Genomic DNA, 18,363 nt, shown 5'->3' with positions numbered 1-18,363 from the left:
CGTCGGAAACAGGAAGTGGCGTTTTTCAAAAGTGTTTCAGATAAAAGTTATAGGGCATAAAATGATCTATCTCTTGATGATACTAGTTTACTCTCAAGGAATGTCGCCAAGGCTAGGTGGAGAACAAATAAAATGTTTTAAATGGAGTGCCTCATTTTTTATTACAAAATCTAATAGCTAATTTCAAATGCTGTTCAAAACACTATAACAAAGTTATTTTTTCTTAATTACTTTCCAAGTTATAACGTTTAACTGTTCTATGACCCTAGCAAAAACTGAACACGGGCTTACCTTTCGAAAAATACAAGGTTTACAAAAAAGTGTTTCAGATAAAAGTTATAGAGCATTAAATGGTCTATTTACTGATGACACTAATTTGACCATGAGAGATGTCACCAAGGCTAGATGGAGAACAAATAAGTTTTTTTAAATAAAGTACCTCATTTTTTATTACAGAATCTAATAATTAGTCTCAAGAGTTGTTCAAAACACTATCCTAAAATTATTTTTTCTTAAATACTTTTCATTAACTCTTCACTCAGTGTATAAATTCTCAGAATCCCAATGATATATCCATTTCATTTAAAGTGTACAATAGTTCAGTTATAAAATAAATCAGACTTACGGTTACACTTTAAAGAAAAAAAGACGGGAAAAAAGGACCTAGAAAAATAAAATATTTATTCATAAAATATTTTGCGCGACCAAAGATTAAATAAATAAATATATTACATTTGAGACTATAACAATATATCATTAGATGTATGGACAACTTGCGGGATTGAATGAAAATAATGCAATCTATCAAATATTCTTTAAAGTTATTTATTTTGAAGTTATTTAAGCTATTCGGATTAATACGCGCTTTTATTGTATTAATATGCATAATCGTAAACCAGTATTGGTACTATGGTTAAATAACCAAAGTTGGAATCAACTTTATAAATTAATGGTTGTTTCAACTATACAAATTTCAAAATTAATAGAAAATATACAAGATTTAAGATTAAACTGTGGTGTTGCTATAGTTGTGGATAGTTTCATCTATTTTGAGTAATTTTGTATCCTAAAAATTGTGTAAATCCTCACGACTTTACGCGATTTAAAACTCTTTGAGAAACAAAAGTTTTATGATTTTTGTCGACGGCTCGTTAAAAATGAATCAGCTTACATCACCGTCTTACGTACAACGCAAAAACATTTTCATATACATACATATATATATATATATATAGCACATGTATACTTATATTTATTTGTTTACATTTTATCCAAACAACATTATAATTATTATACAAGATAAACACACATTTGTCTCTCTCACTTCATGTTTTAAAACAGAATTATGCGTTTAAAAGATTGAGATTGTACATTTTTTTCTTTTTATAATAGCAAAGCATAAGCGATTGCAGAAAGGGCACATAAGAAACTCTCTCTTTCTCTCTCTCTCCTTTTTTTTTAAGAATAGTAATACATGTTATTTTCAAACAATATTTTAATGCCGTTAAACCGTCCGAGTTTTACTGCAATACAGCATCAGTGTTAATATAGAGTTTCTCGTTAGTATTGGCTATTTTTGAACTTGTCAAAGCAATAATAATCCTTCTTACAAAAGTTTACCCTTGAGTATCTCGTAAACCATTTTGTTCCTAAAATACGGCATGTCATCCTGTGTGAATGTTATCTTCTTGTTTGCGCAGACGTACTCGGCAAACATGCAAGAGAATACACCACAGTCGCTGCCGTTCATCTGTTGTGGAATGTTCTTGGCAGACTGCAATTTCCAGTCATTCATGTTATAAGGTTGTTTCTTTTTGTCTAAACTCTCATCCTGTAAATATTGCTTCAGCGCCGCCAGACATTTTGGATTACTGCTCCCCATACTGTCATAATAAATAATAGTTTTATCGCGAAAGTCTACTATTGACATACACCAATGAATATCCAAATGTATAGGCACAACCATAAGATCCTGCGCGAATATGTCTACCTTCCTAGTCCATCGCTTCAGAGACGAATGACCGCCCGATAAAAGTTTTGGATAAAAGAATGTGTTCATTGCATGAACTTTTGGATGCTTGTCTGAAGATGTGCCTCTAGCAATCAGCAGATTCATATAGAAGTTTATTACTTCGTCGTTCAGCCAATTCAAGTCGGCTAGCGTGTAGAGGTCCTTTCGTGTGATTCTGAGACCAAAACCTTCCGCGAGAACCTCACCCCCAGGTCCCGGTGCAATAGCGCTCCTCACTTCTCGCAACATCTCATCGGTCAAAGCCGGCAATGCCGGTTCCTCTTGCTCGTACTCAACGTCTAAGACAGACAGGTATACTTTCATAGAACGTGCCAATTGTTCTTCCAGAGCTGCTTCTCGTGCATATCTGTTGTGCTTCGACAAAACACATGTCATCTTCTTCAATTCTTCGGCCTCTCTATGCCGTTGTTCAATTCGTTCGTTGTACCTCTTAGTTACCTGCGGGATGAAGTCTTGTCTCATGACAGCTTTCGCAGCTAGTTCATCGCGCAAAGAATTAGTCGCAGCAACTCTAACAGGCAACTTTAATGCAGAAGCAGGTTTTGCCGAGCTAGTATTGGGTCTATCAATTGTAATCACTTTGTTGGGCTGCAAATACTTCGCCGTGATACCCTTCTCTCTATAATCAGAAGTAGGAACTTTTTCTCTGTCTATCCTAGTACAGTGTAGCTTTGATATGCAGTCTCTATGGTGGTGTGATGTCGTCGCCTTAGACACATTGAGAGATGAATGAATTTTGTTAGACGTCGCTAATTCTGACTGCTTTTCTAGATCAATCACTTCTATGGATTTGTGCGCAGGAGTGAATTCTACACGTTTGTCCAATACCTGTATCCTATTTGGTAACAGATTCTGCAGCATCTCTTCATATTGATATTTTTCTTTCAACTGATTAGTTTTGGATAATGTGGGAGACTTGTGACAGGTATCCGGCATCCTGTGTTTGTGATGAAAAAAATTCTCCATGCTCGGTTTATTATGATGCAGTTGTGAGCAAGTGGGCTTACAACTGGGAGACATAACTTTATTGCAATATTCATAAGATTGCGATTGTTTCTTACGAGTGCCATTCAACTGTGCGCACGGTCGCACTGGCGAACACTTCTGCTCACCCAGATAGATGATATCGTCATCGTCGCTGTCATCAACAGAAAAATAGTCCATTGTATGTGCTATATTACAATTGGATTTAAATTTCTTGGGCGTTACATATTCCTCCTCAAAGTTACAGTCCTCGGAAGTTTTTCGTTTCTTAGAACCTTCATCCACCCAGCTATTCCGTTTCTTAGAGCTTTCATCCACCCAGCCCAAGATTCTCTTCAGAAAATCAAATATCATGGTCATTGTTAACACATGTATATATTCTGATTTTATTATTGTCCAACATATGCTTAATGTAGCTCAATCTAAAAGAAAATAAAAAAATTCTTACATATAATATAGTCTTCAATATATAATTTTTATATATCTTATATCTCATTTTATATTATCTATCTTGGATGCAAATATCATAAAAGCCAGAAATTATGCATTAAAGTTTCATAGCAACAGATATCAAGAATTGTATATCTTATATTTAATTAACTACACTGGTAAGACAAAAACATACCATATGCATCTACCACATATAATTTATGCAGTTCTATTAAATAAGCTTACTATTATTTAACAAAAAATATTTTAACATTAAAAATTAGAAGAAAATCTTTATTTTTTTTTGTTACTTGGAAACTGTACATTTTGTTTTCTGTAATATTTGTAATAAATGATTGTTTTTCAGCTTCAAAATATTTAATTATTACACCAGACCAAAACAATTAACTTCTTAAATTTTATTTCTTTAATTCGATTAAAACTCTCATCAAAATGTGAGATAAAAACTATTTCGAGTATATAATTGTGTAGGCCAGTGTAGTTGAGGATTATCACTAATAATATGCTAGTTCAATTCAAAGTTTCAATTATTTTGCATAAAGAATATATATTGGAATATCAAGTAAACTTAAATTTATCTGAAGTCAAAAATTGTGAAACTGCATTTAGCAATAAATATAAGAAACAAATACAATTTTTGACATGTGTAGCATGTGCTTTTACACTTACATATTTTTAAAATAAGATTACTTACATGTGGTTCTTAGGAAAATGAGACAAAAACACAAATAAGTAAACGTTGATCTGTTTCTCATTTGATCTCTATTGAAGATTCTAAATCTGCGAAAGACGATAATAAAAATTCAACCTAAAAGAAATGAATGTCATTATTATCATATGTACTACACAAATCACAGCATTATCAGTAATTGAAATAATTTGTTTGTCGTACTCTTTACTGATGCACAATAAAAATGATTTATTATAGAAATAAAATATGAAAAAAATTTTGCTTTGATACAACATAACTAAAAAAATTAATTTTTCTATCTGTAAAAGAAAAAAATGCTGATGAATTCAATATACTGACAATGAAATGATAAAGATACTTTTTATGTATCTACTACATACTCTTCTATGAATCAATAAACTATATTTTTTTTATTGCTACACTGGATTGCATTAGAATTTTCCTTCTTGTTTTCCCTAAATTTTAAACATATACTATTTCATTTTAAGTACATAATTACATTAAAATTTTTTATGCTTTAAAACATTCAACACAGAAAACTTTGGTCACTGTGTAGAAAGTAACATATAATTTAAAAGTTGAAGACAAGGAAAAGGGAAGAAAATTCAGAAAACTCAGCTACATAGAACAAATTTTGTATGTTGTTTAACTATAAAAACACAATGAAAACCAAAGGATTTTTTTTTAAAGCTGAACCAATGTACACTTTTTGTACTTAAAGTGAGACAAATGTTTGAAGTTTGGAAGCGAGAAAAAAATTGCAGTCTAGTGCAGCAATAAAAAAAACCATGTATATACGTTTTAACCGAAAGAAATACTCTACGTGAAAGTGATCGCACTTTTGGCGGTACATACGTTGGACATTGGCCAAGGTGCTTCCGTTACACTCTCATATTTATATGCCTTCATGTGCGTATAAACGTCTGTAGAATGCACTAGCGCGGAAAAGCGCAGACAACCGAATTCATTATAAATATAAATCCCGATTGTGCAAACGTATGCGCATCGGCGTGACGTGAAGTTAACCTCAACGCGCGGCGTGCGACGCACACTTCGTTCCGGTCTATACTTACTCGAAATCTGCGTTGAACTCGCCGTACAACTCAGAAGAAGGGCTAGTCCGGGCGATGTTTTCCCATTCGGTTTCTCAAACGTGCGATTTGTCGTCCATGGAACATTTAATTTGGCAAACGTCGAGAACATAACCAGCAGTGGCGTATCTCTCACATATCGCACTCGACACTTTACATACGAAGCAGGTTGACCACTCCCGCCAGTTCCACTTGCATTCTCTTGTAAAACGACTCACGCGCCCTCTCTCTCTCCTTTCGGCTTTTACGTGTGCGCCTATAATTATGAATTGTCAATTATAAATCACAACACAATGCCAAATTAAAATACAACCTCTTTGAATTAAACACTTTTTCTTGGCTTGTTCTTTTCTCGCACTCTAGATTGAACTACATGCACGGTTCATCTTTTTTTTTCACAGAGAAGAAAAGAGAACAGATAAACCGTGCAAGAAGTTCAGTTCTCTCGAATATGTACAAAGAACAAACCTTATATCCGTATAAAATAGTTCCGTAACTACGCGAACGTTTACGCAGGCAACTTCAGGGAGTATCAACATACTTGTGTTGTGGTGTTTCGCAGTCTTGCTTTGTTTTCGTTTCGTCTCATGTGTTCATTGGTGTTTATGACGATTCGGGCGTTGAAATAAAACGCAATGAAAGATTTATGCATATATAACAATTTGAGTTCTTAAGAAGGAGAATCTTCAGTATTGAAAGGCTTTACAAGACCCAAGTGATTACAATTATATAGTTATATATTTGAAAGCTGACTTCTTCGAAAATACCGGCGTCTTCGACTGCACCGCTACAAGTTTTGAGTAAATAAAGTATGATTTTTGTTTAAATGAGATAGACTTATTGCCAAAATGCATTGCAATTTATTATATTTGAAATATCTGCTCAAAAAGTATCCGCAAACCATTTTTTTGTATTACCTCACGTAAACACATAAGTAGTATTTTTAAGTAGTATTTTTTTATTGACTCGTTTGACTGTTCTTTTGATCCAACCGCTTCGTTTAAATAGACAATTTTGGTTACTTTTTGAGCAAAAGATACATTCCTAAATAAATATCGTTTGTGCTAAACAGCTGACCTAACACTTACTAGATTGATTTTTAATTTTATCCTTTTCCAATATTTTTGTAGGTTGCAAAGATTTTTGTATCTTGAGAGAAATATAAATTGGAAAAATACAAAGAGAATTTTGTATTTCAACAGAAATATACTCGAAAAACAAGATTCAGTCCCATGAGTAATAAGCAAGGATTTATTGCTGTACATGTTGGTAAGTAATCTCTTATAGATACGATTAATAGTTGATATTTTTATCTCAACTGTTTTAACATATTGCTATATTTGGTTGATAGGTGCTGGACAGCACTCAGCATCACTCAAAGAAAAGTATCAAAAGTTATGTCGTGATGCGTGCAAAGTGGTAAGATTTTCAAGCAATTTAATAAGCTGCTATACTTAATTTTTTATAGATTCTGTATTTGTTCTTATGACTACATGTTTCATTAGGGAGCTCAAAGTTTGACCTCTAATGGCAATGCATTAGATGCAGTGGTTGAAACGGTAGTTGTATTGGAAAATTCTCCTATGACAAATGCTGGATTTGGATCAAATCTCACATTAAATGGAACGGTAGAATGTGACGCGAGTGTAATGGATGGCAGTAATTTGCAGTATGGTGCAGTCGGTGCGGTTAGTGGAATAAAAAATCCTGTTTTGTTAGCAAAGCGTTTGTGTGAGCAGCAGTCCTTTAAGTTTGCATACGGCAGAATCCCACCTAGGTACTATTCTATTTATAAAATGTTAACGATTGTATATATTCTGATCATTACTATTAATTTTTATTCTCTATTAGCTTTTTAGTTGGAAATGGTGCACATATTTGGGCACACGAAATGGGTATACAAATTTTGCCACCAGAACAGTTAATATCAAGTATGTAAAACCAGCTTAAGAAATAATAAATAAGTTTTTAGTAGAAATTGTTTTCTTCAGTTTTTTTGCAAATCTCAATAGTTATTAATGTATCTTATTTATTTCTTCAATGCAAATGCAAATCAACATGATTATTTTGTTTTTATTTTTAATTTATATTTTTTACTCGTTTGACCTTACTTCTTTATTAATTTACGTTTGCAAATATTAAGTGTGAGTTTTCAATTTATTTGGTTATTTATTCTCCAATGTATCTTTTTCTAGTGAAAGCTCAAAAGATATACAGACTTTATAAAAGAAAAGTAGAAAGTTGCAGTGCAGAGGCTCAAAAGGTATGGAAAAAGTCATTTTATATTATTTGATTTTAAGTAAAATTTATCATTGTACTATAGTGTGCTAAGAAAAGGATGGACACAGTAGGTGCAATATGTGTTGACAATAATGGAAATATCGCTGCGGCTTGCTCGAGTGGAGGTATAATCTTAAAATATCCTGGAAGAGTTGGACAGGTATTTATCATATTGATATTTATATAATGTAAAATTTTTTATATATAAATTGTGTTATGTTGTAGTTCATCAAACTATTTATTTTAATTTTAGGCTGGAGTATGGGGCTGTGGCACCTGGGCTTGCAAAGATACTTCGTATTCAGTAGGCACTAGTACTTCAGGTTGTGGAGAGCATCTTGTGCGTACTTCGTTAGCGCGTACAGTCGCAGAAGCAATTTCAAATACGTCTTGTCCAACTACGAGTTTGCATCGAGCGATGAGCACAGATTTTATCGGTGTGTTGCAAATTCATGATTATGTGGTGATTATAAAAGCAATGACAATTTTTTTTGTGACAATATTTCTCTTTAGATTCAAAGTTTCTCTATGGACTTGAACAAAAACTCGGTGGTGTTATCGCTGTACGATACTCCCCACAAGAAGGAATAGGCGATTTTCTCTGGAGCCATTCCACGAATTCTATGATAATAGGTTACATGAATACATGTGAACGTGCACCAATGGTACATATTCCATTTTTCTTCTTTGTTTAATATTGTAAAGTCTTAATATAATATTTTTATTGTAAGTATTGATTTTTAAAATAATGAGTCATATTTGTAAAAAAAACCCATTTTTTATTTATAGAGTTACATGTCGGCATTACCATCGCATGAAGTAGGTAAGAAAGCTATTGTCGAAGGTGTCTGCTTCAAACTAACAGGACTTGATAAAGTTTAAAAATGATTATGATCTCAGATGTAAAAAGCTTTTATAATTATAATAATAATTATTATTTATAGCATGAAATATTTTATATATCAATTTTTATATAAAGTTATGTTAATTTCATGAAATGCTGCCCAATTGAATAATTTTACAATGACCACAATTTTCTACAGCAAACAAAATTTTATATTACTGTATACTGTAAATTTTACAGTTAACTTGTGTAAATACAATGTTCTATAATTATTATTAGCATGTGTAAATATAATAAATTCTGATAACAGTTTGAAATAATCTTGTTCATATCACAAATAAGGGTATGTCATTCTTATAGAATACACTATCGTTCATAAGTTTTTTTTAATTTAAAAAATTTGTGCGCATCACACATTATAATAAACTTTTTCCTAAAGAGGAAATAGTTTCGTAAAATTTTTTAAAGTTGAAAACACGTGATAAAAAAATGAGTTTTTATTCAAGATTATTGATATCATAGCGAGAAATCATTGTATTAATTTTTTTTACAAAAGCATTTAAATTTTAGAAAGTCTACTTTAAAATAATTTTTATTTAATGATGTTTGATCAAGCTAGAGTTAAAAAAATATTTAAATACCATCAATTTTTAATTTTACATTCAAAATTTCTTTCTTCTTTAAAATACATTTTTGAAGACGTCTATGATTTTTTTTACTGAAATATTTTTTGTGCGTTTTATAAAATACGAAAATATCGTAAGCGCGCGCTTTCAACTTATGACCAATAGCGTTACACATTCGCACACGCACACGCAAACATACACATTCAAGTCACTTATTAAATTAAATAGAATTATAGCTAAATATCCAAGAGTTTAACCATTATCAAAATAAGATTAAAAATCTACTCAAAGTTTAATAATGCAAAATAAGTTCGAACTATTATCACGAATGCGAAATCTATAATACAAATTTCAAAAGAAGACTATAAGAAACCATTATATATAAGCAAAATATTATTATAAGTTCTTGTATTGTACACAATTTTATAGAATATCGCAAGAAAAAAAAATATCAGACCTTGTAATTGTTCGTGTGTGTCCGTGTATATATGAATAAAGTTTTTATAAATAGAAATTTTATATACATTTAATTGATAAATATATACATTCTCGATAAATCGACCTTTTTCTTCGTTTTTAATGGATTTCCGATCACCAGGATCGTAATCCATGACTTATATTAAAATGACTTCCATGATTAGTAAAAAAAAACCTATACACAAATTATAAACTACCTATATCGTTGAATCGCTTTAATTTCTCTGGAAATACGTCTTTAAAGAGTACCGGATCTGCGCGAAACTCAACCGATTCTAATGGCATAGTCCCATAAATAGAAGAAAATTTGTTTATGCACTGTGTACGTTCCACCATGTGCGTCAAATCCGCAGATAACATTTCGGTATTGGTACACTCGGGACATCGGAATTTTTTCTTTGGTGTCACCTATAATATTTTATACAATTTTCAGAAAATGTTAATGCATTGATTAATAATGGTCTTGCTTACTTTTAACGGAGCTTTTCCAGTAATATTCGCTACCAGAAAATTCATTGCGATGTCCTCACAGTTCATGTGCTCATCAACCCATTCTTTTATGTCCCCAGGCATAGCTGTGGTATACATATAATTCCAATACTGAAAGACAACATTTTATATGATATAATAATTTAATACTCAATATACTTTAATACATGTAGGAGAAATGTGTGGTATAATTTACTTTGTTGGATTAACTTATACATTCTTGGTGAGGATAACAGGAGAGGGTGTTAGTTTTTTGCTAGAAAAAAATAAAATTCAAGGATTTTTAAAATAATGTGTTTGTAGCCTGAAATAATTATAAAAAATTCAAGTACAAAATAATTAGACATATAATTTCTTGAACAGAAAACAGCATAAGTGTTTGTAGCGCTTACCTTATGATGAAAAGCTGCTCCTGTTAAAACCATAGAAATACTGTTCGTCCATTCGCTTTCATACTTCCAACAATTAGTACCATTATCCCACATGTGTAAGCGAGATGGAAATCCAACAATTCTATCAGGAAATTCCCTCCACACCTAAAAGTTTACCAAATGTATATTTTAATTTGATTAACACTAGAAAAATAGTATAATATACTATACTTTTTTAAAGATTAATAAATATTTCAAATATACCTCATAAGCGAATTCTACTTCATCAGCAGTTAACATGATAATATCATCATCTATTGACAATACTGCTTCAGTTTCAATCTCATCATATGGATAAAATCGGTTGGACAATTTATTTTCTTTCGTCTGTATTACTTTTAATGGCTTATTTACTTTTGGCCACCTAGAAGCTGTAATGTTATAACATGAAATTAGTAAAAATAACACATAACATATAGGGCAAAGTGGAGGTGTAGTTTAGGTTTGATGATGAATAAAAGCTATTTCATAATCAACGAATCATCTTTACTTCTTAAATATTCTTTGGATAGCAATCTTTTAATATAACTATCATTAAATAAAATCTTCAGAAAATTATAAATTTTATTTAAAAAAAATAAAAAAGAAGGCATTTCTCCCTATCTTGTCCTATGAGTGGAGTAAGATGGAGTATTGGGCGTGCGAAAAATGGGATACATTTTAAAAGTATACTATAAATTTAATACTAATGTCATAAGTGAAAAATGAGATAAAATCATGAGGAAATCGTAAAAAAATATACATTATAGTCTAACTTAATAACGCAGTTGCTTATTTCGCTGGCTCGTGGATAACTTTCCACGACCAAAAGGCCATATTTAACGCAAATGCTCGATTGTAATTCCTGCATTCGAATCGCACGATACAGGGGATGCCCCATCATGCCCCATCTTTTCCTATTATATGTACTTAAAGTTTAGTGGATAATCAAGATGTTTGTGTTAAAAGTTCTTACAATGTGGTGGATCTTTATGCTGATTATTCCAAATCACTAATACTTTGGACAGACTCGGTACCTTTACGAGTTTATTAATTAATAAGAACAATAACTCCAGTCTGTCGTACGTTAATATTACGGCAGTGAAGCCACGTGTTTTAGGAGCAGTCACTGGTAGAAAGAGTGGTGAATGCTTTCCCTGTATAAAAGAAATAATTTAGTTACATGTTATTTAGCAATATGTGAAAGATCAAGCTTTCTGGTTTTAATATTTATAACCACCTTATAAGATGGTACATTCCAGTATGTGTAATCTCGTGTTAAATGTGGAAATACGCGATCTGCGAGTATTTCTAATGTAGTTTCGGTAATTCTCTCCATCGAACTAAAATAACGATTATAGAGCCACGCATTCTGTTCTTGCATCTCCATGATACGTTGATGAGATATCTTTTTTAGCAGTTGAATAGTTAACAAAATGTCAACCTCACGTATAAAAACAGCAGCCCTGACAATAAAAAAGAATTATAAATAAAATAAACTATATATATTAAAAGATAGTGTAAGTTATATTTATGGGTTGTATCTCTCTTACTTAGTCCAATCAATTACATCATGAAATGGCATCATTAGGGAATCGGCTATAATCGCAGGTATACAACCAGCAGCCATTGCATCCAAAAGCACACTTTGGGCAAGTCTAGCACCACGGATTATTAGACAAAATGTTGCTGTCTAAAAGTGAAGCATTTTCAATGTATTGTATTAACAAGAAATATTTTGCATTAATTATGATTGCATTACTTGCAGACTATCAGGATACTTGTATATATCCTTCCCTATACAACGTATCGTATTATTCATTGGATTAAAGTGCAAACATGGACCCAACACCAAAATGTCTTTTGGATATGTCATTTTCATTTCCATTAAATCTTGTTCAAAAGCAGAATTAATGTTGATTTGGGAAGACATTACTAGCCATATTCTAAAATGCAAAAGTCATTATATATATGTATATAATAGGAAACAATCATTCAAGATATTTACCTCATATTACTGTGATTTGTTTTCAGATTATTTACAAGTGGACTGTAGACTGGTAAACTAATGTCAAAGCTAGGTCTATACGTCATGGATGACATTCCAGCACCTGCAATCATTGCTTTTCCTATTGGTACATCAATGATGGTGTTGTAATCTGGTACATTCCCAGGTACCATGTTAAAGATCAAGTGATTCTCTCCTTTGTTCCAGAAAGGCAATGTTCTTAGTGCTTGAGAGACTTCCTGCAATCTCAATCTATTCTGATTGAGAGTATCAATGGAAGGGATAAAAATACAAGCTTCGTATGGATTAGGAGTATAAAATTTGCTGCTGATAATAGCGCTTAGAATTTGATAGAATTCCTTTGTCATCTGACTGGTAATCGGTCTACCCATGGAATCCAGATATACCTTGAGTGGGTAGACATACACCAGAAGTTTGTTTCCCTGACTGCCGCAACGATACACATTGAAACAAGTGAAATATGTACAAGAAGAATTGGTAGCATCCACAGTACCCAAGTCAGCAGATAACGTTTGGATGGGCAAAGCATTTATATCATTCAACGTTATAGGAATATGTTCGGAATGTTTCTGTGTACTACCAAATTTAAAAATATGATACACTGAGATCAGTACAATGAACGATGTAAATAACAATAAGCATATCACAAAGATATTGTGATAATGGTATGAGACTCTGTTGGCTTTATGTGATATACGTGCCGGTAATACCATCTCTTTCTCACTGTTTTCTTACAAGATATTGCAAAATATATCGATCTATAAATCTTGTATATAAATGTCATTCAAGTATATAAATTCTTCCTTGTACTAATTTCATGCGTTAGCACAGGATACATTAGACATAAAGAGAGCTGTCATGTATAAATATTCATCTCAATATTTATACAATTATAATCTTATTATTAGGATCACCCTATTCTTCGCTTTTAATTTATAAAATTTATAAAATCAATTTATAAAAAACTGTGCAAAACGAATACTTGTAAACACAATACGTGTGTACTTCTGTCACAATACATAAGAACCGGAATATCGTGTTGCGATTTGCGATTGACCCCAGCCATTTGATGCTCAGAGTTTTTCCATTGAAACATCCAATCAGAAAATTTTATATTAGTTGTGTTCCACGAACGCAGTATAGAAAAATCGGTAAATGTTAAGAAGACTCAATCACCTCCAATTTTGACAGATAATGAATCCATCATTATTTGTCAAAATAAAAAAATAATAATATGACTTCTTCTCTATGAAACATTTGATTGGTTTGTTTTTCTCTTGGATTGTGACATAAAGGGCGTTTTACAATGCGTCGCCAGTTGCAACATAAATGCGACAACCAATTAGAGGCGGCAATGATAAGTAGCAGTTAAATGTGATTATTACCTTTAGATCGAAGCAATCACATTAAACTTGGTTTCACAACCTCCGGTTAACCGCATAGACTGATTTTTCTGTCGAAATTGGCCAATTGCATTTGTCATTAAGTAAAATTGATTAGAAATAATGATAGTCGACACTAACCGGTCGGTTAACCGAGATTGTGAAACTAGACCTGAATGTGCAGCCAATGAGGATCAAGAGCTCATCGTCGAGCATTGAGGACGCCGCCCGTAGGTCGCTCGTGGGGAAGGGAAGGAAACATGGCGGCGGTGACAAGCTGGTGACCACTGGTGACAATCTGATGTGGGATGGGCGTCACGCTAAACGTAGGAGCGCAACTTTTTTTCTCTCGCCGTAATGATAATGAATGGTGATATCGCGACGTATAAACATGGCGATCATTTGACACCACAGTCGTCCACCGGATCCAGACGAGGCGCGGGTACTGCATCTGCTCGCGATACCGATGGAATACTTGCGAAGTGACGAGTTTGAACGGTCTAACTAACTTTATTCTATTCGCAACGCGAAGACCAAGGAGACGCGAGATACAGAGATATCGCGAATACAGAGATATTCTCTCGCGAGCGAATCGCGTGAACTTGTCGGGTGGCGCATCGCGAAACGATCCGAACGGAGGCTGCGACGCGACATCAAAAGGAAGAGTGACGCGCGTCGTGTGCGCTAAGATGGCCCGGGAGTACGATCATCTGTTCAAGCTGCTCATCATAGGAGACAGCGGTAAATAGAATATAGAACATACGCGCACGCAACATCATCGTGCAAAGTCGCATCCGTGGTGATCACGCACAAATTCTCTCCCATTCTTCGCGTCTTTGGCTTGCTTCTGTCGCTTTACGCATAACCTTTGTTTCCATCGCTATTTTTCTTTCTCCCCCTATTTCGCCCCCTTCTCTCTCGCAAATTTCATTCCGGATGCAGAAGATATAAAAAGGCTGTAGTGGGAAAAGGACGGATTGTCGCGCGCGCCGAGCGTTGCCATCTCGAGCGATGCGAGCTGATCGTCTGTCATTAAGCGGTTTTAGCGACAATTTATTAAATGATGAGCCCGACAATGGATACACGTCGGCTATCCATTGCGCCGCCGCGCCGGCGATAGCTTAGATTTCATGATGCGAAAATTGTTCTTCCTGCAGGACAGATTTAGAACAGCGATAGAGAACGTCGCGATAATTGGAAGCAAAAATAATAAAGAAGCAAAGATGTTTGTCATTACTCGTCTATTTCTTGTTATTAATTATTCTTATTAATATTAATAATTGGCAGATTTATATACTCTTCTTCTCCCTTTGATATCATCCGTTGACGGTTAAATAATTAATATTTAATTATCATTTATGAGATATAATAAAATATTTGTTAATTCTTAATAGTTCATTATTCGTTCTACTTAATTTAGTACAAATAGAAGTAATTTAATTATATGATAAGAAGCATTTTATATCAGAACAATATGCAAACATATGTTCGACGCAATGTAATTTTATCATGAAAATATTTATAATTTTTTTATGCTTTTTAAATAAACTTTATATTCATCTTAATATATGCTTTTTAAATAAACTTTATATTCATCTTAATATATGTATCTAAAAAAATATATATTTTTTGTCTTTAAGGTGTAGGTAAAAGCTCACTACTTCTGAGATTTGCTGACAACACCTTCAATGGCAGTTATATAACTACGATAGGAGTGGACTTTAAGATACAAACTGTGGAAGTAGACGGTGAGCGGGTAAAGCTGCAAATTTGGGATACCGCTGGACAAGAACGTTTCCGGACAATAACTTCAACTTACTATAGGGGAACGCATGGCGTTATAGTTGTGTATGATGTGACCAGCGGTGATACGTTCGCGAACGTTAAACGGTGGTTACATGAAATCGAACAAAATTGTGATGTGGTTAACAGGGTATTGGTAGGAAATAAAAATGATGCACCTAATCAGAAGGTGGTGTTAACAGAAGATGCACAAAGATTTGCCAATCAAATGGGAATCCAGTTATTTGAAACTTCCGCCAAGGACAACATCAATGTTGAGGAGGTATGTGTTGCATTGCTTTCTTTTTTTTATAATTAATTTGTAAGACTAAGTAAAAACTATAAAATAAATTTAAAAGCTTTAATCTATTTATTTCACAATTGTTTCTTTATTACATTGACAATAACATTTTTATTAAAGTTTAAAGACGTTCTAAAATAAATTTAGTATATATTTTATACTTTATTGCAAATTAATAATAATGCATTACTTGCAGATGTTCATGGCAATAACGCGGCAAGTGTTGCGGACCAAAAAAGAACGCAAAGAACGGCAAGCCATACAGACTAATGAGACAGTCAACTTGAGAAAAAGCACAAAACAGCATAGGAAAAAATGTTGTTAGCGAGCGTTGTATAAACACGCTACTCCCTATAAACAAAATATTCTTTGATACGATAATTAGGACAGAATAAAACAGAGAGCATGTGTTAGTATTATACGAGCGGACATGAGGCGCTGGAAACCCTGATATTTTCTAACACTGAGTTTTGTATTCCAATTACGATACCTAAGATTGTATCCTAACTGAAGTATACTTTTTTGATGTTAGTATTTAACATAATATCGAAAGGTCGAGCGCGTAAAGCTTATTTAGTGAAAATGATCGTGTATGCGGCATTCTTTTTTAACATGTCAAGTATTTTCGCGTGCTACGTCAAAAAACAAAGGCCTATTTATTTGTAATATTAACAGAAGGGTAACTCTCTTATATATATTATATGCGTATATATTTAAAAGAAAACCGCTTTACATATACATTTTATACACAAATGCGTTTCATATCATCAAACGAAGCTTCGTAATTGACGAACATAATTTATGAACATCTTCCTAATTTCTCTAGAATTATTTTGGTCATTGTAAAATTTTGCTGCATTCAACAATGAGTTACCATATGCTAAATAAGTCGTGTTTAGAGCGAGTAGGATTAAAGTTTTTTGAACAAATGGCTGATAAATATTGTTAGCTGGTTCAAATAATTCTTAGGTCGTTTTAGTAAAATTAAGGTTCCTGTAGTATGATTTAACGCTTTTAGTATGATCAATCGGATATATGAAATCGATTAGTGATATACAACGGTATATGATAAAAATTACAAATTGTGTAAAAAAAAAAATCGTCATGTGAAAGCTGCAAAAATTGCTTGGTCATGTGAAATTCCGTATACTTCTTGTCGTATTCAAAAGACTGTCGCAAAAATTCGAGGACTAGTGACATGATTTATTCACAATAGCCACATTTACAATATATGAAATTTTATAATTGTTTATAATTAATTTTTATTACAATTTTAAAATTTATTATCCGTGAGCTTCTAATTTTTATATTAAACAATATCGAAAAGTACATTTTAAGAAAGTTTTAAATAGTATTTAATACAATTATCGAATATACAGTCTTCTCTTTTATAATTTTTTTTTTAAAATGATGCATTATTTGCTAGCCAAACGTATCAATTATATGTGTTATACTTCCAAGGCATTGGAATCCGTAGTAATTATAACGTGTGCATCATTCAAAAAAATAAAATGCTGAACAGTATTATCTCATTTTTAATTCTGTATAATCTAATCTTTCTTAATCCCTCTATAACGAGGGAAAGATGAAATGCTTGTAAACGTCCGAATTTTATATACTCAAAATTTATAAATACGCAAGTATTTTAAATTGTCCATGCATTGCGACGAACACATGCGCGCACGCGCGCACACATACATATACAGTTAAATATTTATTGCAGAAGGGTAGATAGCAAGATGATAAAATATAACGATCGGTCATGTCCAGCTATGACAGAAGCTGTCTGTATTAATCTGTGATAATAGTTAAGATAATGTCGCCAGCTGCCATTGTAATACTGCTGCGTGTACCTACTTTCCGCTCCCGTGTAATTGTAATTGATATCGCTATTATTTTTCTCTTCCTTTTTTTCTGTCTTTAGTACCAATTACATATCTCCCTTAGAGGCAATAAAGCGACATCCTACAACGTGTACATATTCTCAACTTGCCAGTTTTAGTGGCATATTCACGAAATATTTCAATCGAGCATATTCAATCTTGTTTACTGTTATACAGTTACGACGTTGTAATATTATTATACATACGTATTATAAATAAATAGGAGTCTACATGTACGCATCAAGCAAGCATTGCCTTCACTCCTGACCATTGAGTTGATTTTTACTCCAGTTGGACGTATGTATTTTTTTACGTAATATTTAAAATATATATTTTTAAAATTACATAACTCGAATGAACTCAATCGATCCAAAGTTACGTTGTTTAATTAATTCAAGTAGCGTTCCAAGAATCAATCCTGCACTGTCTCATTTGAATTTAAATTTAAATTGAATGAACACATTAAATGTTTGAAAATATTAACGATTTAATTTGGAAAATATTAACGATTTAAAATTTATGACCGAGTTTTTTGATTGTTGAAAAATTCCGAAGACATTTAAAATGCGTTATCTGTTATTTATGCATGAAGAGAGATATTGACTCAAACTT

General features: G+C 32.6%; 4 protein-coding genes across 6 annotated transcripts; 2 read left to right on the top strand and 2 right to left on the bottom strand.

Annotated features, from left to right (window-relative positions):
* Positions 1-809: 809 nt before the first annotated feature.
* Positions 810-5,451, bottom strand: LOC105198637 (sentrin-specific protease 1). The gene is made up of 3 exons (XM_011165417.3): positions 5,231-5,451; positions 4,161-4,274; positions 810-3,438 (listed from the first exon to the last, which is right to left on the bottom strand). The coding sequence occupies exon 3, from the start codon at positions 3,374-3,376 to the stop codon at positions 1,607-1,609; it is 1,770 nt and encodes a 589-aa protein (XP_011163719.2). The 5' UTR covers positions 3,377-3,438; positions 4,161-4,274; positions 5,231-5,451; the 3' UTR covers positions 810-1,606.
* Positions 5,452-5,667: 216 nt separating this feature from the next.
* LOC105198636 (threonine aspartase 1) lies at positions 5,668-8,689 on the top strand. Of its 2 annotated transcripts, none has more exons than XM_026134535.2 (10): positions 5,668-6,048; positions 6,379-6,517; positions 6,600-6,667; positions 6,754-7,025; positions 7,100-7,179; positions 7,444-7,511; positions 7,572-7,688; positions 7,782-7,965; positions 8,042-8,193; positions 8,318-8,689. In XM_026134535.2, the coding sequence occupies exons 2-10, from the start codon at positions 6,481-6,483 to the stop codon at positions 8,408-8,410; spliced, it is 1,071 nt and encodes a 356-aa protein (XP_025990320.1). In that variant the 5' UTR covers positions 5,668-6,048; positions 6,379-6,480; the 3' UTR covers positions 8,411-8,689. The 2 variants fall into 2 exon arrangements, with proteins under 2 accessions (XP_025990320.1, XP_025990321.1); XM_026134536.2 differs by having other exon boundaries at positions 5,671-6,057.
* Positions 8,690-9,496: 807 nt separating this feature from the next.
* LOC105198634 (exostosin-2) lies at positions 9,497-14,035 on the bottom strand. 2 transcript variants are annotated; one of them, XM_011165411.3, is made up of 9 exons: positions 12,383-13,116; positions 12,137-12,320; positions 11,928-12,067; positions 11,615-11,840; positions 11,351-11,531; positions 10,600-10,766; positions 10,357-10,500; positions 9,947-10,075; positions 9,497-9,883 (listed from the first exon to the last, which is right to left on the bottom strand). In XM_011165411.3, the coding sequence occupies exons 1-9, from the start codon at positions 13,114-13,116 to the stop codon at positions 9,662-9,664; spliced, it is 2,127 nt and encodes a 708-aa protein (XP_011163713.1). In that variant the 3' UTR covers positions 9,497-9,661. The 2 variants fall into 2 exon arrangements, with proteins under 2 accessions (XP_011163713.1, XP_039310729.1); XM_039454795.1 differs by lacking the exons at positions 9,497-9,883; positions 9,947-10,075 and adding an exon at positions 10,094-10,220 and having other exon boundaries at positions 12,383-14,035.
* A 34-nt stretch (positions 14,036-14,069) lies between these two features.
* LOC105198635 (ras-related protein Rab-35) lies at positions 14,070-17,995 on the top strand. The gene is made up of 3 exons (XM_011165413.3): positions 14,070-14,526; positions 15,426-15,850; positions 16,065-17,995. The coding sequence occupies exons 1-3, from the start codon at positions 14,475-14,477 to the stop codon at positions 16,191-16,193; spliced, it is 606 nt and encodes a 201-aa protein (XP_011163715.1). The 5' UTR covers positions 14,070-14,474; the 3' UTR covers positions 16,194-17,995.
* Positions 17,996-18,363: the final 368 nt, after the last annotated feature.

Source organism: Solenopsis invicta, chromosome 1, assembly GCF_016802725.1.
Source record: "Solenopsis invicta isolate M01_SB chromosome 1, UNIL_Sinv_3.0, whole genome shotgun sequence".
NCBI classification, from domain to species: domain Eukaryota; kingdom Metazoa; phylum Arthropoda; class Insecta; order Hymenoptera; family Formicidae; genus Solenopsis; species Solenopsis invicta.
This window is presented reverse-complemented; position numbering and strand designations above follow the sequence as displayed.